Source organism: Camelus ferus, chromosome 17 (genome assembly GCF_009834535.1).
Source record: "Camelus ferus isolate YT-003-E chromosome 17, BCGSAC_Cfer_1.0, whole genome shotgun sequence".
NCBI classification, from domain to species: domain Eukaryota; kingdom Metazoa; phylum Chordata; class Mammalia; order Artiodactyla; family Camelidae; genus Camelus; species Camelus ferus.
Window position 1 is genome coordinate 19,870,210 of NC_045712.1, and position 25,252 is coordinate 19,895,461.

The 25,252-nt window shown below is 44.1% G+C and overlaps 1 protein-coding gene across 4 annotated transcripts in view; it reads left to right on the forward strand.

The window, feature by feature from the left end:
- Window positions 1–25,252, forward strand: part of ARHGEF3 (Rho guanine nucleotide exchange factor 3) — a 294,208-nt gene that overhangs the window by 44,713 nt on the left and 224,243 nt on the right. For all 4 annotated transcript variants that reach the window (XM_032458236.1, XM_032458235.1, XM_032458234.1 and 1 more), the window contains exon 2: window positions 3,737–3,829. In XM_032458236.1, the coding sequence (XP_032314127.1) occupies window positions 3,768–3,829 (62 nt within the window). In that variant the 5' untranslated portion in view covers window positions 3,737–3,767. The remainder of the gene's footprint in view (window positions 1–3,736; window positions 3,830–25,252) is intronic.

A 25,252-nucleotide genomic window follows, 5' to 3' on the forward strand; every position in this document is an offset into this window, starting at 1 on the left:
TTCACTGGTAATAATGGTGACTTTGTTATTTTATGTGGCAAAGGGACTTTGTAGATGCGATAAAATAAGATTCTTGGCTTGGGGAGATGATCTTGAATTATCTGGATGGGCCCAGTGTAGTCACAAGGACCTTTGTAAGTGGGATACAGGAGGGTCTGGTTCAGAGAATGAGATGTGACAATGGAGGCAGAGGTGAGACGAGAGAGAGATTTGAAGGTGCTACACTGGGGGCTCTGAAATGGAGGAAGGGGCCATGAGCCAAGGGATGCAGGTGCTCTCCAGATGCTGGAGAAGGTGAGGGAACGGTTTTGTCTCCTCTAGAGCTTCCAGAAGGAATGCAGCCCTGCTGACCCATTTCTGACCTCAGAATTGTACGGTGACAAATTTATGTTGCTTTAGGCCACTCAGCTTGTGATTATTTGTCTTAACAGTAGGCAACTAGTACGGGGCTGTTATGCATAATACTACTGAGAACATTTTGTAAAATGTGTCTTGGTGCGTGTATGGACCTAGGAGCAAATGCAGATTGAGTGGATATTGCCACCATCTTCCTGGGCGATTGGACCGATTTATGCCCCCACCAGTTCTGTTTGTGAGAGTTCTGGTTGCTTCACGTCCTCACCAACTCTTGGTCTTCCTGAGAAGAGGTACTTTTCAATTAAGAATTAGCAAGATTTGGTGTCAGTGGACACCTTGGAGGAAGCTGCTGCTGATCCAGCTGGCTGAGGGGAGGAAGGGGGAAGCAGTGGTGCCAGTTTCCAGTTGGGGAGAATTTGGGTTCCTCTTCCACTGAAGTGACCAGCATAGGAAATACTGATTAGCTTTAGGTTAATACAGAGCTTTCTGGCTGAAGAGTTAGAACAGCACTTACCTGTGTAACTTTCTGATTACCTAAGGTGAGTGGTGGGTCTTGTGAAGTGGGGGAAAGGCCTGTGCTGTTCAGCCAGCTCCTCAGAGTTTGAAAACTGCCCTCACATAAGCGCAGTGGCCTTAATCGCAAGCTAATCACTGCTTCTGCGAGCTCCGGAAATGGGTGTGATCCTGCCTTCCCTGCAGGGCTGTGGAGGGAGAGAGGAGCCTCTGTGTGAGCACCGGGAGGTTACTGCCTGAAAATAGGAGGTGCTGAGTCAGCCGAGGCTCTGGGGGTTACCGACAGCAATACTGAGCACATAAACTCCTACGGCAGTTGGCAGTGCCGGGTTCAGAGTGTTCAGGGGCTGAGGGGCTGTCTTGAGAGGCGTCTGAAACTATCACTCACTTGGTGGGCATCCAGGGTGAGTGAGGTCACGCCCTCTAGGGCTTTATAGAGACACTGTCTCCCCACAACCCTGAAACTGCTTTTGAAACTATCTGTTCACCCATCCATTCATTCAGCAGTTACTGAGCTTTTCCTTGCACTATATGTACTATGATGGTTAGAAACACCGACCCACTGGACAAATGTCTAGTTCAAGTCTTGGCCTTGCATTTTGCTGTCTACATTGCCTTTGACAAATATTAACCTGGTTTCCCGAGTCATGAGTGAGGCAGTACCTGCCTCCAGGGGCTGTGAGAATTTGATAAGATAATCCATGTTCGTGTCTGCACCTTGGGCATCCCTCAGTGCTGGAGTACAGAGATGGGTGCCCCCAGTCTCTGCTCCTAGCCACAGGCTGAAGGGCAGTGGTTTCTTGATGGCTTTCACAGAAAACCTTCTCCAGCATTGGGAGGGAAAAACCTAAAACCCTGACCCAGAACTAGTCAGTGGGTCCGTGGAGGGCAGGCTTCTCACAGGTGCTCAGGAGATGTGGCTTCAAGGAGAGTCTGCTGTTGCCATCATTTGTGATGTAGGCGTCAACTCCTCTTGCAGCAGTTACTGTGCTGTGGGAGAGCTGGCTGCGTGGAGCAGAGTTGGCTTCCAGGCTGAGGTGAGGCGGGCTGCTGTGTTCACAGCTGCAGATGTGACCCTGGTCTGGGCTGCTGCTTTCTCCCCTCTCCCTTCATGTCAGGGATGCAGTGGCACCTCTGGGACTCTTGAGTTCAAGTCCCACTACCCTTCTGTCTCTCCTCCTCCCAGGATCCACATCTTCCCTCTTGCTTCATTCTAGGTCCCTCCGTAATGCACGTGCCTCAGCTGAGGAAGTTAAACTCTGATGGAAGCCAGAGTAGTGGATCCAGATGGACCTAGACAGGGACCCAGATGCTAACAGTATCTCACAGTGTGCTCTTTGCAAGTTAAAAGAGCAGCATTGGAGGCTGGGGCTTCTCTCCAACACTGACCCTGTCCAGTGCCTCATGGTGCAGGGGCCCCAGGTGTCTGATCCTGCTCACCTGGATCTGAAAGTTTATCCACATGGTGCTTTGATCTGGGGGCAGGCCAGATCCACAGGGAAGCAGATGGAGGAAGATGGATGGGAGATTGGCCAAGGGTGACGCTCAACAGCCAACACAGCTGATGCAGTGGAGCTGGGTGGTAAAGACAGCACAGCATGTCAGATCTGTCCTGGACCCACTTTTGCCTAGGAGGCCCCAGGTTGGAGACCAACACACCAGCCCTCAGTATGGTCGGCACAGCTTGTTCTAGCACTGAAACTGACAGCTGCTTCTTTGGTTACAAATGAAGTAGCTGGTTCGTGTTCAGGGCCATGTACAAAGAGAATCTGTCTTTTAACGCTAAAACCGCACCCTGAGTTGGGAGGAATGCAGTGCCTGAGACTGGAGAGGGAACCTCCAAGTCACATCTTAGACTCACCCAGAGGCAGACGCTCATGGGGTGGAATAGTGCGCGGACTCCCCCACCATCCACCATTGAAATATTCTGACTCCAGCTCTGTTTCTCCGTCTCTACCCCCGTGCCTCTTAGTCTCTGTCGCACCTAAGCTCACAGACTCGAATCCTTAAATGTGGGTGTCATGTACCCTTGGATGGTGTTTTATCATCCCGTGTGGTCATTCTGTGAATGAAGCTCACAAGTCTGACTTGGGGGTCCCAGTGTTCCTCATTCCATACCAGATGCTCTGCTCTTGAGAGGCTTCACGTGGGAAGAGATGATATGCTTATTAACCTCTCTTCATCCATTAAACTCTGATTGAGTACCTACTTGAAACTACATATAATTGAAATCGCCCATAATAGTTTGTCCTGTCTCCATAGACACAGCGTGTCCCAAGTTCCAAATAACCAAGCCCACTCTCAGAAGGGCCCTGATGAGAATATTTAACTATAGTACAACACTGTTAAAAATAGGGCCCAATTAAATTTAACGTTTTATTAAATTTAAAGTGATTTAAAGAAGAAAGAACATTCTCTCTAAGGTAGTAGTTCCAAGGAGAGAGGGCACCTGTGCTCCGTGCAGTCAGTCTTAGGCTGAGGTGCCTTCTGTCTTGTTGCTCTGTTGTTTCTAAGTGCTATGTCAGTCATCTGCATGGTCAGAACTGAGTTCTAGCCAGTGGGAACCCGTGGGAAGGGCGGACAAAGCATGCTCATGTCTTGAGACGCAGGTGAAGAAGGGACACAGATCATTGCCTCTCACATTCCATTGGGAACTCAGATCGCTGGCTGTACCTAGCTACAAGGATGCCTGGGAAATGTAGTCCTTGACAAAGCTCCAATAACTATAAACAAAGGGGAGAATGGATTTTGATGGACACTGGGAGTGCTTTGACATATTCCCTTTGTATGTATTTAATGCTCCTCTTTTCTGTGTTTAAATGTAAATGCACTCAGGTTGTAAATGTTGGTTATTTTGCTTTTTCAGAAAGAAGACCTGGGCCTGCTACACTGTGTTTATGGACAGTTCCAGAGTAATGAATCAGTGTGTCTTCAGAGGAATGGAGGAAAACAAGGAAAGGTGAAAATATCTTTAAACATTAAAATAAAAAAAATTCTAACATGCAACAATTAAATGCAATGCACGGCTTCTTCTAAGCCTGTGTATATCATCAAGAATTTGGAGATAGCAAAATTTCATGAGTCCCTCTCTTATCTTGAATTTTTGACACCAGAGGAGGGATTCCTTTGTCAAGTATGAGGGAATTTTTCTAAGATTTAGAAGGAAGAGTTGGTATAAATAGAACTGATGTGGTATAAAATTAAATATCTAATTCTAAAAACAATGGACACTCATTCCAAGAAACTATGGATGCATGCTTGGATGTACTGTATCTACCTGCATTTGTGGGTGGCCAGTCCTCCAAGAGGAGGCAAAGACAGACCCTTAGCTCTTGGCAGCTACATCTTCTCTTGAAGTCATCATCTCTTCTTGTTCCTTCCACTTCCTCTTTTTTTTTCCTTAAAAATAAACATGTTGATTTAATTTACCTGTAATACCCAAGGAATGAGTGGCTAAATTTTCCTGGTTAAAAATGAGTGAAGTCCCCATTGACCTCCCAATTTCATTCCCAGCCCCCACCCCACTCCTTCCTTTCCCAGAAGTAACCACTGTGATCTACTTTGTGCATTTCCTTCCAGAACTTTTTCTAGGTGTGTATATACTTAGGGGAAAAAAGTCATTCTTTCATTTCTTCCTCTTTTTCTTTTTTTCTGTTCTTTAAATATGGTCTGTTTTACTGTGCTTGTTGGTCTATTCTGTAACTTTTCAAAAAATTCAATCATATGTCCTAAAATGTTTTCAAGGCAGTATGTGTGAATCTACCTTGTTTTGCTGCAAGGTGAATATTGTATCCATGGCATAAGCATCTCACTGTTTATTGAGCCATTTTCCTGTTGGTGGCGGGTAGCTGGGTTCTGGTTTTCTCCCTGGTGGCGGTGCTGTGATGCGCTTCCTGGTATATGCCTCCAAGCACACGGGCAGATAGTTCTCTCAGGTGGTTACTAGGAGCGAAGATGGGCCATCCTGTGCATGCATCTAAGAAATGAATAAGAACCATCAAATCATTCTCTAAAGAGCACCACTATCAACTGGTTACCAGATTTCCTTTTTGCCCACCTTCTGCCACACCTCAGCCCTTTACGCTTTTTAATTTTTCACCAGTCTGTTGAGTGAACAGTGGTATCCCTCAGTGGTTGTAATTTCCTCCCCCTTCTCTTTACTCTGGGGAAGTTCATCTTTTCACATCTCTCAGTTTCCCAATGGCTCTGGCAAGCCTCCATCCTCACAGGGACCCCGGGGCTATCCTGAGGCCCAGGTCATCTGGGCAGCCCTGCTCCTTTCCAAGGGTGGGCACCTCTTTGTTTCTCCTCAGAAAAGTATCCAAGTCTGCTCTTCCAGAAGAGTGCCTCCCAGGGTCACCTGCTTCTCCCCGGATCTCCAGGGAGGGGTTGGGAGAACCTTGGCTGGATTTCCCTACTTCAGGTGGTTTCATCCACCACCACCATCAGCAGCAACAACCTGAGTATTTACTCTGTGTCAGGCTCTGTGCGGATCCCTTGGCTTACTCACCTCATTTAATTCTCTCCATGACCCTATAAGGTAGGGAGTTGTGCTGTTACCCCCATGATGTCCATTAGGTGACATTAGGACAGACATTCATTCAAAACCAACCCAAACAACAAAAAGAAAACTAACAAAATCTCTGTGTAACAAAAACCCCAGCTCCCACCCATTCTCTCACTTTGAGTGACAGACAGATCCATGCTTGCTGAGTGGCGAGTTCTTCTGTAGTCATTGCTTGGGAGCCGTCAGGTCCATGTTTGCAGTGGCCTTGACCACATTCAGTTGTTCTTGGGCATCCGTGGTCTTCCCAGAGGAGAGTGTAGGAGTGGAGAGTGGTGGTTTGGGTTTTGTCTGCCTCCACCATGTGAACACGGGCCCTTGTGTTTCACCAGCCCCTCCGTCCTGGGGTACAGTTGTGGGTGGTGGTCTCACTCGTATTTGTCCAAAGTACTTCTCTGGAAAGGGGCTTTCTAGGTTGAGCATATTTGTCATGGGGAGTGAATCTACTTTGCTAGGATAAATATGCCCACTGAGCTGTGACCAGAGAGGAAGTTCTTCACTCACCCCCACAGACCTGATCAGTACCTTTACACCTCACTATAACGGCAGGCAGAGTGCAGTTTTCAGAGGTCTTCCTGAGCCCAACCCCGTGTCCCACATTATGTTTCAGGGACATAAACATGCAGAGGTCCTAGGCTCACGGTGTAATTTGTTGCTTGTCCATCATTACAGTGGCGAGCGGTCAGGCCTAGACTGATGAAGTGATTCACAGAGTGAGTGATGAGTTCACACAGAGGCAAGCCTGGGGCTCAGCCCTCTAGGGGCTGGCTCTGACTCGTTGCACATCCCGGCTACTTCTCGTGTGATTATTAGGACACTGAACAGCATCTGTTCCAAAAATTGAGCTTATTAAGCAGCCCTTGCTTTGAAGGAAACCAGCCCATTGATCAATCAGTTGATTAGTCATTCAGTGGGCATTTATTGAGTACTACTGTGTGCACCAGAGACAGCAAGATAGGTAAGATATGAATTCTCTGGGAATTCAGTCTTGGTTGGGGGGTGAGGTGGGCATTTGCACACACTATGAGCAATGGTTAAGTGGAAGACTTTAATTCTTCGTTGATCTCTGGGAATAATAATAGTATCTCCTGCAGCGGGTTGTTGGGGCGTGTCCTGAGTTAATCATAGTAAAGCACTGGCACCGAGAAAGCACCCAATGAAGGCAGCTCTTTTCATTTTTGTTTCCTTCTATTCCCACATAGAGAGAGGAATCTAGGAAGATTTTTTTATCTCAAAATTGATGGGGCCAGACTTGTGTTGCAGAAACGGTAGTCAGTTGACATAACTTCTCATCCTATATGTCATTATCTTTCTGATCTCTGCCTTGCGGTGGGGCCAGGTCTTGCCTGTTTTGTTCGCTATTGTTTACTCAGAACCCAGCACACAGTAGGTGCTCACTAATATTTCTGGACTGAGAGTGTAGGGGTAGGGTAATGACAAGGGCGGGGCCCTGGATCCCTGAGGTGAGATGCTGTGACAAAGCCTGCCAGGGGGAAGGACCTAAACTCTCCTGGGGCCAATCCCCGTTTCCCGAGGGGAGGGGCTCCTGGGAGGCCCTGCCCACAGACCACACTCCCCTCTGCGGGGACGTAGTTTTGCTCCAGTGCTTTATGAACATTTTGTCTTTTAGCCAAGTGACTTTATTGAGGGGAGACCTAGTTCACAACATTTATTAACTGAGCAACTATTACTGGCCACTGGTACTTCTGGATGCCATCTCGCAAGAACACAGGATTTCTAGGAGATTAAGCCCCCTGAGAGTGCAGTTTTGTGCTGCCATCCACGACGTTGGGTGGATAATATCACTTCTCTGTGCCTCAGTTTCCTCAGCTGGGTGGTAATGAAGGTAGGCAAGTGGAAATTTTTTTTTAACATTTTTTATTGATTTATAATCATTTTACAATGTTGTGTCAAATTCCAGTGTAGAGCACAATTTTTCAGTTATACATGAACATATATATATTCATTGTCACATTTTTTTCTCTGTGAGCTACCATAAGATCTTGTATATATTTCCCTGTGCTATACAGTATAATCTTGTTTAACTGTTCTACAACTTTCAAATCCCAGTCTGTCTCTTCCCACGTCCTGCTCCCTTGGCAACCACAAGTTTGTATTGTATGTCTGTGAGTCTATTTCTGTTTTGTATTTATGCTTTGTTTGTTTGTTTGTTTTTAGATTCCACATATGATCGATCTCATATGGTATTTTTCTTTCTCTTTCTGGCTTACTTCACTTAGAATAACATTCTCCAGGAGAATCCATGTTGCTGTAAATGGAGTTATGTTGTTGGTTTTTATGGCTGAGTAGTATTCCATTGTATAAATATACCACATCTTCTTTATCCAGTCATCTGTTGATGGACATTTAGGCTGTTTCCATGTCTTGGCTATTGTATATAATGCTGCTATGAACATTGGGGTGCAGGTGTCATCCTGAAGTAAGGTTCCTTCTGGATATATGCCCAGGAGTGGGATTCCTGGGTCATATGGTAAGTCTATTCCTAGTCTTTTGAGGAATCTCCATACTGTTTTCCACAGTGGCTGCACCAAACTGCATTCCCACCAGCAGTGAAGGAGGGTTCCTTTTCTCCACAGCCTCTCCAGCATTTGTCATTTGTGGACTTTTGAATGATGGCCATTCTGACTGGCGACTAGTTTTGATTTGCATTTCTCTGATAATTAGTGATATTGAGCATTTTTTCATGTGTCTATTGATCATTTGTATGTCTTCCTTGGAGAATTGCTTGTTTAGGTCTTCTGCCGATTTTTGAATTGGGTTGTTTATTTTTTTCTTATTGAGTCATATGAGCTGCTTATATATTCTGGAGATCAAGCCTTTGTCAGTTTCATTTGCAAAATTTTTTTCCCATTCCGTAGGTTGTCTTTTTGTTTTACTTATGTTTCCTTTGCTGTGCAGAAGCTTGTAAGTTTCATTAGGTCCCATTTGTTTATTCTTGCTTTTATTTCTTCTAGGAGAAAATTTTTGAGATGTATGTCAGATAATGTTTTGCCTATATTTTCCTCTAGGAGGTTTATTGTATATTGTCTTATGTTTAAGTCTTTGATCCATTTTGAGTTTATTTTTGTGTATGGTATAAGGGAGTGTTCTAGCTTCACTGTTTTACATGCTGCTGTCCAGTTTTCCCAGCACCATTTGCTGAAGAGACTGTCTTTATTCCATTGTATATTCTTGCCTCCTTTGTCAAAGATTAGTTGACCAGAAGTTTGTGGGTTCATTTCCGGGCTCTCTATTCTGTTCCATTGGTCTATATGTCTGTTTTTGTACCAATACCAGGCTGTCTTGATGACTGTAGCTCTATAGTATTGTCTGAAGTCTGGGAGAGTTATTCCTCCAGCCTCTTTCTTTCTCTTCAGTAATGCTTTGGCAATTCTAGGTCTTTGATGGTTCCATATAAATTTTATTATGATTTGTTCTAGTTCTGTGAAATATGTCCTGGGTAATTTGATAGGGATTGCATTAAATCTGTAGATAGGCAAGTGGAATTTCTGATGTCCACAGAGGATAATTTTTTTTTCTTCTCTAGGGATTTATTTATTTATTTATTTATTTAAACAATTAGGAGTAAGAGTTGCACTGTCTGATATAATTCACAGAGGAGAATTTTGAGGGGAGAAGTCTATGCCCTTATTATAAATTTTTCCTATAAATGGCCTTGTGATGTTTCCTTGAAATGGATGGATGGTTAGGACCCAGCCCATGCTAGAGAAGTGGAAAGGTTTACATTCATTCATTCATTTGTCAGTTAGTCAGTCAGTCAGTGAACATCCCATCCTTGCTCAGCAGCCCTAAGCACTTCTGGAAAATGCTCAAATAAGGTGTTAGGCTTTCCTTGCAGGGCCTTTCACTCTGAGGTTGTACAAATGCATGTCTCTTTTATGACATTAAAGATCTTCTCTGGCTCACTCCTTTATTCCAGGATGCTTTGAGCACCTCATTTGGGCTGGCTCTGCTAGACTTCACTGACCTGGAAAGCAGGGCCTTGTCTGGTGCAGTGACCTCCCACTTCTGGCACAGGGCCCAGCACACAGGTGGCTCTCTCAGTCTGTGAGTGGACAGAACTGGCTAGCAAACAGTAATTTTTAGATGGCAGGATGAAGAGCTATGTCCCAAATTGATTTGCCCCTGTGCTGTGTTGTGTTTTCATGCTGCGAGGTGGGCTGCCTTGAGAGCCCTCACCTTCAGACGTTTCGTTTCACTGCTTGTTGTTAGTTGTTCTCCAATTATCAGCTTCCATCTTGTCCTTAGGCAGGAGCTGTTTGGGTCACTGATTTTTATGAGCTCTTTGTTCATTGGCCCAAGGGCTGTGTGAGGCCTGCCTCACTTCCTCCACCTTCCAGAAGTCCAGCCGCTGACCTTGAGAAGCTGGAGACCCAACAGAAGAGAGCATAACCTCTCCTGACCTGAAGCTCTAGCCTTAACTCTCAGACTCACCAGCCCTGTGACCTTGACCGAGGCACTTCTCCTCTCCAAGGTGTCTTCTTGGAGAGTCCATCAGCATTCCTCACAGTTTGCTCCTCAGAACAAGGTTTCCTCCAAACATCAGTAGGCTCTGTAGGGAAAAAGGAGGGGTCCCGTCACCAAACTTGTTTGGGCATTGCTAGCTTAAGTTCAGTTAATAAATGTGGCCTCTCTCACAGGACCCAGCAGAACCTATAAAAGGTCAGCATGCAAGGAGGGGTCTCTCGAGAGAGGGTAGAGTGTGCAGCCCCGCCCCCAACCTGTCCCCCTCCACTGTTGCACAGATACACCAGGAACATGCTGGACTGGGAGACTGTGAAGCTTCCCCTCAGTGCCTCAGTGATGTGCCTGGGACAGAGAGGCAAAGTAACCAAAGACACAGATGTTGGGTTTTTGAATGGTTTAGCCTTTTTTTTCTTTTTTTCTGATAGGAACTTTATGGAAGGCAAAATATGGAAGAGGTCTTCCAATCTCTGTCACAAGCCTACCGGTGAGTGAGTTGAGAACAAGAACAAGGGAGGGTCGAGTATCTTTATAAAGGTTTTTATTCAGGAAGGAACTCTCCCTTGTAAGAACACTGGGCTGCAAGTTGAAAAACCCTCTGTGTAAACTCTGCCCTGGCCTCTTCCTGGCTGTGTGACCTTGGGTGTGTCTCTTTTCTTCTCTCTCATATCTCTCATTGGCTTAAAAGAAGGATTGATTCATTGATGATTTTCCTTTCAACTCTTAAATTTTAGGTGTACTGTTTCAAACAGCTGTAAACCCCCTGAGAGTAGGCATGGTCTGTGTCTCATTGATTCCTCAGGGCAGTGCCTGGGGTAGAGTTCTAACTCACTAAAAGTGTGTTGAGTAGGTATGAAGATGTAACAGTCTCATTATTACACTCATTGGCATACGACCCCCCCGGACTGTGCCACTTTAAATGATTGTTAGAGTAATTGAAGGAGTACACGTGATCTTTGAGACGCACCACGACCCCGTGAGGAAGGCGATGTTGTTTTACAGATGAGGAACTGAGACTCTGAGAGGCAAAGGGCCAGGTTGTGGTCCTGTAGCAGGAATGGAGGAGCCAAGACCCCAGCCCAGCCTCCTGAGCCTCAACTTCTGCTTTGTTGTGGTTTTTTCACTCAGCCAACTCTTCATCTGTCCTTGGACTGGCCAGAGGCATTAATTAGGACAATATTTTGGAAGATCTGCTATGAAGCCACTGGAAAAAGCCTTTCAGTTCTCCTGGGAACCTGGCTAATTCCGTACACAGCAAGTTATAATATCTGCCAGTTCTGGGAACCTCCTAAGGGGCTTTCTGTAGACGTTGGCTACAGACATCACAGCAACTAAGCAGAATACACATTGTTTGCCTCCATTCTGCAGGCGAGGAAACAGTTTTAAGCATCAGGTAATTGTTGGGCTCAGACTTACACATGTGTCTTTGGCACTCTTAAGGGAGAAAGCCCCTGGCCTTCTCACCATCTCCTCTGCTTCTCCTCTGAGTGGAACCCTCATCATACCTTGTCCCTGCAGGTGGGAGCTCCGAGCTCCTCTGCAGAGTGGCTGCCCCAGGAGTGGGACTGGGCTTTAGCCAAGGTGATCTGTTGTGCTGGAGGATGGGTGTTCTGGTCTTATTGGGAGCCTGGCAGTGTGTTTCTAATTCCAGGCAGTCTCTTTCTCACAGGGGGACCCTCGTGATGGCAGGAGCTGCTGGGAGGGTGTTAGAAGAAATGGTGAAGACCCGGCCCAGTTGTTGAAGTTTTCCAAGTCTCTGTGAACCAGAGACCATCTGTGAGGTGGTAACAGTGGTACTTAGGTCGTCAAGTTGGTGTGAAGGTTCAGTGTGGTAGGACCCCAGCTTGTGGTCACTGGGCACCTGGCTAACACCCTGCGCTTGGCTTTAGTCTGTCATCAGCCCATAAATCGTTCTCCCACCAACCCCAGGACCCAGGAGGATCTGTCAGAATGCATCCCCTCTACTTTTCTACAACAGTCCTATGGTGATCACTTTGAAAAATTCGCTCAGCCTTTATTTGAGTACTGTTGTGTGCTCAGTGCTCTCTCAGGCACCCTGGACCTTGCTTCTGGTCTAGAAGGGGCAATGACTATATGTAATAGGAGACAGGAGGGGTTAAGGAAGGGCCTGGTGGGGTCTGGCACAGTGTGCACTTAGACTGGCGGGGACTTGAATGGGCACAGGACTTAGGTGGAACCAGGAAATGCAGTGCAGGCATCTGGCAGGGGAAGCTCATCCGCCTCCACCCTGGGGACCGACAGCGCCGGTCCTGATGCTGAGCCCTTGCCGAGTGGGGACCATGTGCGTCAGTCTCCCTCCAGGGAATCTGATGGAAAATTCCTGTCAGGCAAGAGCGTGGCACATTCCCCTGAAGGTAAATAGACCTTTTCAACTCTGAGGGCCAAGAATCAGGCTTGGACAGCTGTTTGGGGCTGGGGGTGGGGGCATGCAAAGCCCTGATGGTTGAAGTGCTCATGGCCTTGCAGAGGGACGGGATTATCAAGATGCATTTATGAAGCAGTGGTTTTGTGTGGGGTGCTTGGCCAGGGTGTGGATGGAGAGGGTCCTGGGACTGTTGTTCTCCAAGTGGAAGAAGAGCATGGGAGCTAAACAGGAAGTGACACAAGAGTGTTGGAGAGGAGCTCTGAGTGGGTGGGAAGGAGGCCTGGGGTCAAGTCTTGGTTTGGGGCTAGGATTAAGGGAAGGGCAAGGGCAGATTGTGGGGGATGGGGAGGAGTTCAAGTTTGTAGTCTTTGCCTATTTCCATGGTGTAAATACTCCCACCACGGCTAGCTTCAACCTATTCATGAAAATCACTGAGCTGTGCACCGTCAGCCCCCACCCCCTCCACCCTGCTTGAGCTGGCTTCACCACACCCCTGAGTTAGGGTTAGGGTCTAGCCACCCCTCTGAGTGCATTTTCTGATCTCTGAAGTGAGTGAGTGGGACCAGACAACAAGAAATTTCTTGGTGAGCTGCAGAACATCATGTAAATGTACAATGGTGAAGATTCCTCGCAGCTCTCAAGTTTTATGAGTAACCCTGTCCCTAACTCTTCTACTCAGGATCCATGGTCAAGAGAGGGGTGTGTTGTTCTGATCTATTTAAAACCTTTTTTTTCTTTTATTGCTCTAAGAAAATCTAAGTCTTTTCTTTATTTCAAAAAAAGAGTAACAGTTACTTGTAGAAACCTAAGAAACCATAGCAGTTGAAAGAAGAAAATAGAGATTTCTTTGGTCTTTTGAATAGAATCATTGGATTTTTATTGTTAAATTTGACATATAACATCGTGTAAAATTTAAGGCATATACATATTACTTTTGTACATATTTATATGTTGTAATATGGTTGCTGTTGTAATGATATTTATTGCATTACGTACTTGTGGTACAATATTATTGTCTCTAAAGTAGTCCCCCTTTATCAGTGGGGGATATGTTCCAAGACTTCCAGTGTCTCCCTGAAATCTCAGATAGTACCAAACTTTATATCTACTATGTTTTTTCCCATACATACTTATCGATGATAGAGTTTAATGTATAAATTAAGCACAATAAGAGAATATCTGAATTGCCAGCATCACTACTCTTGTGCTTTGGGGCTGTTATTAAATAAAACATGGGTTACTTGAACACAAGTCCTGCGATACGGAGACAGTCAATCTGGTAACCGAGAAGGCTGCTAAGTGACTAGTGGGCAGGTAGCGTACACAGCGTGTATATGCTGGACAAAGGGATGATTCCCATCCCAGGAGAATTTCATCATGCTACCCAGAATTGCACACAATTTAAAACCTATCAAATGTTTATTTCTGGAATTTTCCTTTTAATATTTTCAGACTGAGGTTGACTGCAAATAACTAAAACTACAGAAAGCAAAACCAAGAATCAGGGAGACAACTGTATTCAATGTACCACACACTGGCTCTCTGTGGCTTATTTAGTGCTCAGTGGATGTGATCTTACTGCTCCCTGAGACTCATCTTCTCATTTTGCCAGTAAGGAAACTGCCCAGAGAGGTGATGTGCCCGGAGGTTCCACAGTGAGTTAGCAGCAGAGATGGAATTGGTACCTGGGTGTCCTGTAGTCATGAATGATGGCAATTAATTGGGCAGAATCAAAGCCCATTTAAAAGTTGTCTTTTGGCAGGTTGTCCTCATGGTTAGGACTGAGGGGTTTCCCTGCCCCTCTGTAAATTTGAAGAAGTGAGAAAATTTTTCGCCGTTTCCCTGATTTCCCTCCTTACTTCCCTTACTGTCTCCTTATCCCCAGGACATTGTAGTCTTTCCTCATCCCTTTGATACCTACCGTACTCTTTTCTCACTCCTTCCCTTCCCCTCCCCCACAATTTTGCTACTGTTTTCATTTTGGTAGTTTGTGGGGTTTTTTTTTTTGGTCAAGTTTTAGTTTTCCATGTTGTGGTAATCATAGCAGTTTTATGATACGTATTCTCACTTGTTATGTCAGTCATTTTTTGGTTACATTATCTTCATATGCATTCTTTTTAAAGGGCTGTATAATATCTCATTCATTTAACAAATGTTTATTGAGTGGCTGCTGTGTGCCTGGCCATATACTATGAATGAATGAGCAGGAACTTGACGCTGCTCCTGGCTGCATGGAGGTTCTAGTAAGTGGGAAAGTCAGCTGTTAAGCTCATAATCTCTTGGACAGAAAGTTCTGTTACATTACAGTGATTAAGTTGTGGGTGAGTTTTAATAACCTGTTCTCTACTTCCCAAAGCAAATAAAGGAGAATTTCACTTCTCCAGATGTCATTGGAGTTCTTTACCTTTTTATTATAATGTGTTATCAAAGAGACTAGGTTTTATCTTGTATTTTTATACTCAACTGTCTGTTTGGAAAATTTGCAAATCTACAGAAAAGTTAATAGATTTTTTTTTTCCTTCACCGAGATTTTATTTGAACATTTTGCCTCATTATTCTCTGTGTGTATGTGTATGTACACATAAATATTATTTTTTCCTGAATCATTTGGAAACCGATTGCAGATATCCTGACACTTCACCTCTAAATACCTTGGCCTGTAACTTCTAAAAATAGGGACAGTCTCTTTCATATTCACCTATTGTTACCTGTGCAAATTAACAATGATTTTATAATATCTTCTAATAGCCAATCCATATTCAAATTTCCTTAGTTGTTCCAAAACACCTTTTCCAGTTCATGCTGTTTCTTCCTCCCTCCTGCCCCACATCCCGGGAGCATTCCTGGCTGAGGCATTGCGTTTGGTTAAGTCTCTTCAGTCCCCTTCAGTCCAAAACAGGGCCTTCTTTTGTATTTGTCCTCCATGACATTGGCTTTTTGAAGCATCAGATCCATATTCTGAATTTGCCCGAGTGTGTCCTTGTGGTGCCATCTGCCGTGTTCCCCCGTCCCTTCCCTTCCATGAACGTCAAGTGAACCCCAGGAACAAGATCTGCAGTGACAGGGCCTCAATGGTAACATTGTTGCTCCCCACGGTCAGGATGACCTGTGGCTGGTGGTGCTGAATTGACACTTGGTTAAGACCACAGCCTGCTCTGTGTTTTGATTTAGATCTGATAGAGATAATAATAATTATACTGACCATAATTCTAACAGTTATTGGGAAGGAATAACTTCTGTAATTAAAAAAAACCCTCTCTCACTCTAAACACAGGACAGGTATTTTGTTTGTTTGTTTTTTAAATTATAGAAACAAGTAGTATAGAAGTACAGCTCTTTTTGTTTTGTTTATTTGTTTAAGACTTCCAAATAAGACTGAGTCTGTTTGGTATGGACCTTACAGTTGTGGTTACTAAGGGAGACATTTCAGAGAAAGCCTCTGAACTTTTTTTTTTTAAATATCTCTCCCTCTTTTTTTTTTTAATTGAAGTATAGTTGATTTACAGTATTATGTTAGTTTCAAGTGTACAGCAAAATGATTCTGATATATATATATGTATATATACATACACATATATATTTGAGATTATTTTCCATTATAGGTTAGTATAAGATACTGAATATAGTTCCCTGTGTTATACAGTAAATCCTTGTCACTTATGTATTTTATGTATAGTAATTTGTATCCCAACACCACTTGCTGAAGAGACTCTTTTCTCCATTGTATATTTTTGCCATCTTTGTCGTAGATTAATTGACTGTAGGTGTGTGGACTTATATCTTGGCTCTCCAGCCTGTTCTATTGATTTATATGTCTGTTTTTGTGCCAATACCATGCTATTTTCTTAAACTGAAGTACAGTCAGTTTTTCAGTTTCCACACATGAGTGATATCATATGGTATTTTTCTTTCTGTTTCTGGCTTACTTCACTTAGAATGATGATCTCTGGGTCCATCCATGTTACTGCAAATGGCATTATTTTATTCTTTTTTCTGGCTGAGTAGTATTCCACTGTATAAATATACCACAACTTCTTTACCGAGTCATCTGTTGATGGACATTTAGGTTGCTTCCATGTCTTGGCTGCTGTATATAGTGCTGCTATGAATATTGGGGTGCATATATCTTTCTGAGTTAGAGTTCCCTCCAGATATATACCCAGGAGTGGGATTGCTGGATCATATAGTAAGTCTATCTTTAGTTTTTTAAGGAATATCCATACCGTCTTCCATTATAGCTGTACCAAACTACATTCCCTCCAATAGTATAGGAGGGTTCCCTTTTCTCCACACCTTCTCCAGCATTTATCTTTTATGGACTTTTGAATGATGACCATTCTGACTGGTGTGAGGTGATACCTCATTGTAGTTTTGATTTGCATTTCTCTAATGATTAGTGATATTGAGCATTTTTTCATAATACCATGCTATTTTGATTACTGTGGCTCTGTAGTATTGTCTGAAGTCTGGGAGGGTTATGTCTCTGGCTTTGTTCTTTTTCCTTAGGATTTTTTTTTTTTCACAAATCTGGATCTTTTGTGGTTCCATATAAATTTTAGGATTATTTGTTCTAGTCCTTTGAAAAATGTCGTGGATATTTTGATAGGAATCACATTAAATCTGTAAATTGCTTTGGATAGTATGGCCCTTTTAATATTAATTTTTCCAATCCAAGAGCATGTTTTCCTCTTTTTAAATAGACCCAGATCAAGTTTGGGTAGAGTGTGGTTTATGTAGCAGGCTCCAAAATTAGTTTATAATATTCAGGCAGAAAACAAGGCCTCCTCAGAGTTAGAATATCATGGTGGGAGGGGAGTTTTGGAGAATGACAGATTCCCCAAGTTTTGCGTATATGTGCCAGTGTGAACGTGTCCATATGAATTCTTGTTGTCTCAAGGGAGTTTGAATGGTGAGTCAAGACGCCAAAAGTAGTATCTGATGTGTTACAGAGAGATGAACCCTGTACCAGTTTGGAGAATGCATGATGGCAAAGAAGACATGATTTAAAGTCAAGGAAATCTATATTGAGTGCCTAGTTGGTGCCAGGCATTGTACCAGGTGCTGTGAATTAGACAGACTGGCTCTTGTGAACCTTACGGTCTGGAGGGAATGGAACTAAGCATGCCATTTCCAGGCTGATAAGTTGGGGTGGACCTAACATTTCCCAGTGGGGTTAACAGTCAGACAATGGAAACTTATATGAGGAGTAGTCAGGTAAAGAGTGATCTATTTGAAAAGAACAGCATGTGCAAAGGCCCTGAGGCCAGAGAGAACATGGTATACTGGAAGAAGAGACAGCTGCTCAGTGTGGCTGGGTCATGGAATATGACAGGAGACTGGGAGATGTCAGGATTGGGAGGACTGGGCTCTGTGAGCCTTGGTATTAAACAGCTTAGATTGTCCTAAGGTCCTGGGAAGCCATTGAACATTTTAAGTAGGGGAATGGCATGATTAGTTTTATGTTTTGAGAAAAGACCTCTGGCTAGAGTAGGAAAAAGATTTGGAAGGAGGCTAAACTTGGGGCTGAAAGACCAGCTAGGGGTACTGTAGCCATCCAGGAGAGAAGTGATGGAGGTAATAAATACTTGTTGAGAATGAGTGGGAAGATAGCTTGGATATCAGTGAGACAGATAGAGATAAATTAAAACTATTTAGGCAGTAGGGTTGAGATTAGATCTGAAAGAATCTTTTCATTCATCCATCCATAAAACCACCATTTTTTATTGAACCCCTTCTGTGTGTCTAGGATGGGGGTGTTAGGGGTGGGGGATACAGCAGTGAATGAACACACGTGGTGATCCCTACCTTAATGGAGTTTACCTTCTGGTGAGAGGCAAACTATAAACTGACAAATATATGAAGCAATGTTAGCTGATGATGTGTGCTGTAGAGAAAAATAAAGTAGAATTAAGGGTGGAGAGTAAGATAAGAAATTTTAAACAGGGAAACTGGGAGCGATTTTTTTTTAGAGAATACCATTTTAGCACAGACCTGAAAGTTGAGAGAGCAAGCCCTTCAACCTTCTCCAGGAAACTCTTGGCAGGCAGAAGGGATAGTACATGCAAAGGGCCAGGGTTAGGAAAGGGGCTTGGCCTGTATGAGGAGCAGCATGCAGGTCAGTACAAATAAACATGTGTGTTGATCAGTCCGATCAGCCCTCTTACTAAGTGGTCACATCTTTTTTTTTTTTAAAACATTTTTTTATTGAGTTATAGTCATTTTACAATGTTGTGTCAAATTCCAGTGTAGAGCACAATTTTTCATTTATACATGAACATACATATATTCATTGTCACATTCTTTTTCGGGTCACATCTTGAAGAATGGGTCACCTTTCTCTGTGCTAGCAAACAGAGGGACCTACTGGGCTTGCCCAGGTGACTAGGAAGTGGGCAGTCTCAGAAGATAGGTTCCCAGTCACCCGATATTGTTGAGCCAAGGCAAAATAAGAATCTTTTTGACAAGGTCTGTGTTTGGTTAGAGCTGTGCTGTGTGTTTTAAGCGTTCCACCAAAATCCACACAGGCAGAAAAGAAGGAATGTGACAGTGCACAAGAAGGAATGTGTGTTAGAATAATCGTTTATGTTGGCCAGATCTCTGTCATATTTTTATGCTTTCTTTTTCTTTTTTGGTATATAGGACAGCTATTGACTAATAACATCTTTTATTAATGTAATTAATATTATGAAATTGTCCTCCTGGTTCTAATAGCTTTTCAGATCTTTTGTTATTCATTTATCTTTTTGTTATTGTTGTTGTTGCTGGAAGGAATTTTCCCAGATGTAATCACATCATCTGTAACAAAATAAAATTTTGCTTCCTCTTCCTTTTAAATTGGTAATTTTTTTTTTCATTTGTCTGACTAGACTGGCAAATGCTTCCTGAATAATTTTAAATAATGGTGAAATCTCAGGTCATTTTTACCTTATACTTACTGCAGTGGGAGTGCTCTAAGCTTCCCCCACAAATTTGATACTGGCTTTCAGTGTGGCTTGTGGATCTCTTAAGGAAATTTCCCTCTATTCCTATTTTGTTAAAAGATTTTTTAGGAGTCAGGAATAAATGTTGAAATTTAACAAGATTGGCATTTGAGACATTTTTTTTTCTTTTGACTCTGTTCATGAGGTGAATTATATCGATAGATTTCTTAATGTTGATCTGTCTTTGCATTCCTAGTGTGAACCACGTGGTTGTGATCTGTGTTTCTTATAATAAAAAAAGCACTCTGTAAGTTATTTACCATCATGTAAATGGATGCTCCATGCAGTTGGTTTATCTTGTGGCTTAGAGTAATCCTGTCAGAATAGCTTTACTTCAGTTTGAGAAGTTGGAGCTAGAGTAATGAACAAATCATTTATTCATCAGCCAGCATACCACTGTTGAATGCTTGATATGTGCAAAACACTGCTGGGTGGATGGCCTCCAGTGCCCCTTCTTGTAACTTGGAAATCTTGTGATTCTGTGTAATGGTTCCATTAGTTAGGATTTGTTCTTGTTGTTATTGCAAGTGACAGAAATGCAAATCAGTCTGGATTAAGCCACATGGGAACTGTAATGGCTCATATAAATGGAAGGCCCAAGAGTAGATAGCTTCAGGCACGGCTGGATCCAGGGGCTTTGTTATTAGGCCTTGGTCTCATTCTTTTCTTCTCTTGGCTCTGCTTTTTTCTATATTGACTTCATTCCCAGGGACCCTTCTTCCACATAGTACCTCCCAGAAGCTCCAGGCTGACATTCTCCCCTAGCTGTGGAGCCAAGTCTGTCATTCCCACTTGTTCCAACAGTACTGCCCAAGAAGACTTCTATTTGTCCAGCTTGGGCCATGTGCTTTCTCCTGGAACTTGAGGGTGGGGGGATAGGGTCAGCCTCACAGGGACCTATGTGGCCCATAAGAGTGGGGAGGGGTGGTCCCCTAATGAGAAGGCCAAGTGCTGTTAACCACAGACAGGGAATCAGATGCTGTGTGGCAGAAACACCTGATGTTCATGATACTGGGTCAGTGATGCCCTTTCTTCTGTAATCACTGTCCTTTTTCACAGGTGGGAGGGGAGGCTGCCAGGGGCTGGGATTCCTCATCCACCCTGAGAGCCCAGGAAGTCTGTGACCGAAGCAGAGTTCTAAGTTCCTACCTGAAGTTCTAGGTCCTACTTGCTCCACTGAACTATGCACAGAAACAGGAGTGGAGAGTTCAAGCATTAGCCAGACACTTTGAGACTTGGTTATCAAATAAAAGATTTCCCTGGACTCACCCTCACCCCCAACCCCCTCGCGGAACACAGTAGTTCATCTTGGTGATTCTGTATTGTCCCTTTTCATAATGAACTTAGAAGGTTGACGCTTTTAAAAGGGTGTCTTTGATGGGATGTTAAATTTTTTACGTGGAGCATTTATAGTAGCAAAGTTTTAATTTGACAAAATCTTGCCTGGTCTGATTTGTCATCTCTTACAGACTTTTCTTTCTTTTAACCTTTACTGAATTATAACTACATATGGCGCATGTGCCAAGTTGTGAGCAAAGCTTGGTGGGTTTCTGTGTATGTTTGTACCCTTTGGATCAAGGTGCACCTCTTGTTTGAACTCCTAGTGTCCCCACCCCCATTTCTTCCCAGGCTCCATTTCCTTCCCTCCACTCCCTACCTCCTCCTTGGAAGAATTGTGGTTTCCTTGCTGTTGCCTGGCCTCAGGCTGCACCTAAGAACTCTCTCCTGGGTGCACAGGCCTGAGTCCAGGGACAAAGTTAGAAACCTGCTCCTGGAGACTTGGGCTGGGAAGGGAGGAGGGAAGTCACCCTCCACAGAGGGGAAACAGCCTCATGTGAGCCTCCCGGCCGCAGCTGGCCTCCGGTGCCCATCGTCTAATTGTGGTGCTGGAAGGGCCCCTTGCTGTCCTGCTCTTCCTTCACAGACAGGGAAACTGAGGCCCCAAAAGAGAAGGGATTTGCCCAAGGTCACGGACTGGGCAGGCTCGAGGCCAAGTGGGTGGTCTATAGTCCAGCTGCCCACTGCGCCCCTCCCAGTCAATGAATCCAGGCAGCTTAGCTGTTGAACCTAATCATTCTCATCCCTCATTTCATGATACTCTTGATTTCTTTTTTCTAGAAAACCTTGAAATTCTATGAGAGATGGTATATATAACAGAAAGAATGTAAATACTGGAATCTGACATTTTTGGGTTCAAATTCCTGCTCTGCGTTGGCAAGAATGTAACCTCCCTGAACCTCAGTGTCTTCATCTGTAAATGCGATAATATTAATACCAATCTCATAGGGTGGTTGTAAGGATTAAATGAGACGATATGTAAGCCATGCTCAGCACACAAGCTGTTTTTATTTCTGAAAAGCCAGGTCATAGCCTTACTTGGGAGGAGGGTGTGAAGTGACATAAAAGTGAGCTGAAAAAATTGCAACCTCCTGCCAAATGTGAACGCTTTAGTATAACTTTGATTTTATAATTCTAAATTAGTTTAATAATTGGTGATAGCATGGTAGTTAAGAACACAGCCTCTGGAGATGGAATTGCCTTGGTTCGAATCCTGACTGTATTACTGTGTAACCTTGGGTAAATTACTTAACCTCTCTGTGCTGTCGTTTCCTTGAATGTAAAATGAAGCTAATAATAAGCTTACCTTCTAGGGTAGTTCTGAGTGTTAACTGAAATAATTTGTATAACACACTTTCTTAGCCCTTAGTTGATGTATAATAAATGTGGGTTATTATTGCCGACAAATTGACCTATATTTCTCCATGGTCTGTAAACATCTCGGTGAAAGTTTGCCTTGATTTTCACTTTGTGCTCTCTTTGTCGTGAGCTTCAGAGAAAGTCGTCTCCCATGCCTGTTTCTCTCAGTTTATGTTGGTGGCTGAATTCGGGAAGAGAAGGCTGACCGCTCACTCTGATAGCAGCATCCTCCGGAAGCTGCAGGAAGAGGTCCGCTCTTGGAGAAGTGTGAATGGGCCACTCTCCTGGGTTGAGCGTTTTGTCCATTGGGGACAATGTGTGGCTTTCATGGGTGACTCACCTGGGGGCAGCAGTGACCACTGCATGGGAAAATTGGAATGGAGTTCAAGCTCACGTGTGCCAAGACAGTATCTTGGTCACTGCACCACGGGAGCTGGTGGGGGCAGGGATGGTTGCTTCTCCAAGGACCAAGGAGTCAGCTCAACTAGCAGTGGGTCAAACTAAGCAACTGAAAGGATGTGAGAAAAAAAGAGGTGCTAGCTTGGCAGGCTTGGCCTTTTTATTTTGAAAAACGCTCTTTTAGGCTCTGAATTGGTCCCTTGAGCTGCAAGGAGCAGTGCCAGTTAACCCACATTTAATTAGGAACTGGGTTACTGGACATTCTGTTTCTCCCCAGAGCATGTCCTGCGTGTTGGACCCCTTCCAGAGGCTGGTACAGTAACGGCCATTTACACAGCCCTGGCCGGCTGGAGGCTGGAATCAGCTGGGTGAATATACATCCCTCTCCTCCCGTTTCCGCCAACACCCTCCTAATCAATTTTGCCAGCTCCGCAGAGAATGTGGACTTTCTCCTTGGTTTTCTTCAGGATCAATCTCCTCTGCTTATCTTTGGCTACCTCTGCTGTTTGGGAAACACTTCACATCCTCACTGTTGGGTTTTTCTTTTCCTCTTCAGTGGAAGTTTTTCCTCTCCTGGGTGAAGTGATGTGGATTTCCCTTTGTCTGGTGACTTCCGTGTGTGTGTGTGTGTGTGTGTGTGTGTGTGTGTGTGTGTGTGTGTGTGTGTAAGCTTCCCTCCCCCAGGCCTCATTGTGTCTTGTTTCCAGGGCTGGGACCCGGCAGACAGCGATACAGAGACTCCCTTGTCTGCCTGGTTCCCACCAGCTGATGAGCAAGGTCATTTTCAAACTCCTGACACCTGCTTATCAAAACCGCCAGCTGCGTGCCACAAAGTTGCCCCCTCCCCCACACCAGGGAGAGGGGAGATAAGAATAGACCAGAGAGGGACCAAGAGCCCAAGAGTGAAGGACACTATCCACCTGACGTTTAAGGCGTGGGTGGGCATTTGATTGGACAACTGGACTCTGAAGGCTCTTGATTGATGTAAATGCCCCACCATAACGGTTGTGCTATGCACTGGAGAGGACTCTGAGATAGACAATACGATGTTCGCACACGCATTATGATTTGATCCGCCTCTTTTTTTGTTCTTTCAAGCAACGTTACTTTTTAGGAAGCAGTTTTAGATAATCCGCCTGCTTTGAAAGTGCTGTGATCACAGAGGCTCTGTATCATGAAATACATAAATTAGATTGGACAGTGGGATTTCAGAGGAGGAAAGGAATGGCTGAAGGTCAGCGTGTATGAGCCGGTGTTCCTCTTTCCTTTTTGTGGATGTGGGTGCCCCCCAGGGTGTTCCACAGGGATAGTCTGCTCCGTGAGCTTCCTAGTGGATTCTGGTGTGTCTTGAAGGGCAGCTGCCTTGATCTGCGAGAGCTGGCCATCTGGGGATTGGAAATCAAAGAGCATAAATGGCTGGAGCTCAGGGCTTGGTGGGACAAGACGCTTCTCACCACTGAACATGATGTGGTCTTGAATGTAGAACAAGGGTGGGGAAATGTCTGGGCTTTAGGTAAAGGTGGATCTAGTTTTGAGGAGTCTGAAACGTATGTAGTTTGGGGAGGGTTTCTTCTTCTTTAAGAAAAAGAATTTAAAAATATTCTTCTGCAAATTTTATAAAAGCACAAGACCACATGGACACCTTTCTAAGAAAAGGCTGCAGCTTCGTTAGATTCTTGGTTTATCCATTTGGGGCTGTAGCAAAATAAGCAGAGACATTGTGATGAGAAATTTAGAGGTGGGAAAGTAAGAGGTCCATCTCTAGGCCACATTAGAAAGGAGAATAGCGTTCCCGTGTGTCTACACACTGCTCGACTTACAGGTGTGGCAAAACCAGGCATAGACGTTTATGTAAATGATGTGTAGCTGTGTCCCGATAAAACTGTATATAAGCAGGCTGAGGACTGAGTTGGCTTTTGGGCCATAGTTTGCCAGCCTCTGGTCTAGACAATTAATAATTTCAGGTTTGGTAGATTTTTGCTAAAAAGTAACAAGTTTAAAAAATTAAGAACAAATTTTATAACATTTTGCTTTTATAAGTTTAATTTTTATTATTAGCGATTAATTTTTATTTATTGTTAAATTTTTTGAGAATTTTAGAAGAATATAAAGAGGAAATTAAAAATCAGTCGTAACTCTACCATTCATCAGTAGACACTGTTAATCAGTGAATATGGCAGGAAGTTTCCTCCTTTAATTGATATGCATCTATTTTAATTGAAATTATACTGTCTGTGCAGCTTGGTTTCCAGCTTTTTTCTAGAATGTGGGGTCCAGGTGGTGATGGATGTGGCATAGTTTTGGAGGAGGATGCTGTCACAGTTAAGGCTGTGGAATGCGGTGTCCGAGTTCTGGGTATGAAAGCCAGTTTTGTTGCAGCTGTGAGGTCTTGGGCAAGTGAAGTTAGTTCACTGATAAGTCAGAGATAATCATCCTGCCCACCTCGAATGGTGGCTGTGAGGATTAAATGAGATAACTCACGAAGAGGACTTAGTTTTGGGCAGGCACATAGATTAAGTCCTCGAGGGATGTTGACATCATCATCATTATTATTGTTATTATTATTGTTGTGTTGTGGGAATGGTGGCTATTCCTGGGTTTTGAGGCAGGTCATGGAGCTGATGCCCTGCCCTTTAGACCCCAGCCCATAATCAACCCCTCCCATCCTGGCACAGTTTGAAGGGGAGCAGGGATGTCCCAGGCCATCAAGTTCCCTCAGAGTGAATGTATCGTTCCTCATCAGCATTACGTGAGGGAGTCCGCATCCTCAGCGGGTGCCATGCAGGACGCAGGACCAGTCTGTGCTGGCCCCTCTGCAGCATCGCCCCTCCGACCCAACCAGATCCCACTTCTCTTTCCCCTCGTCAAGTC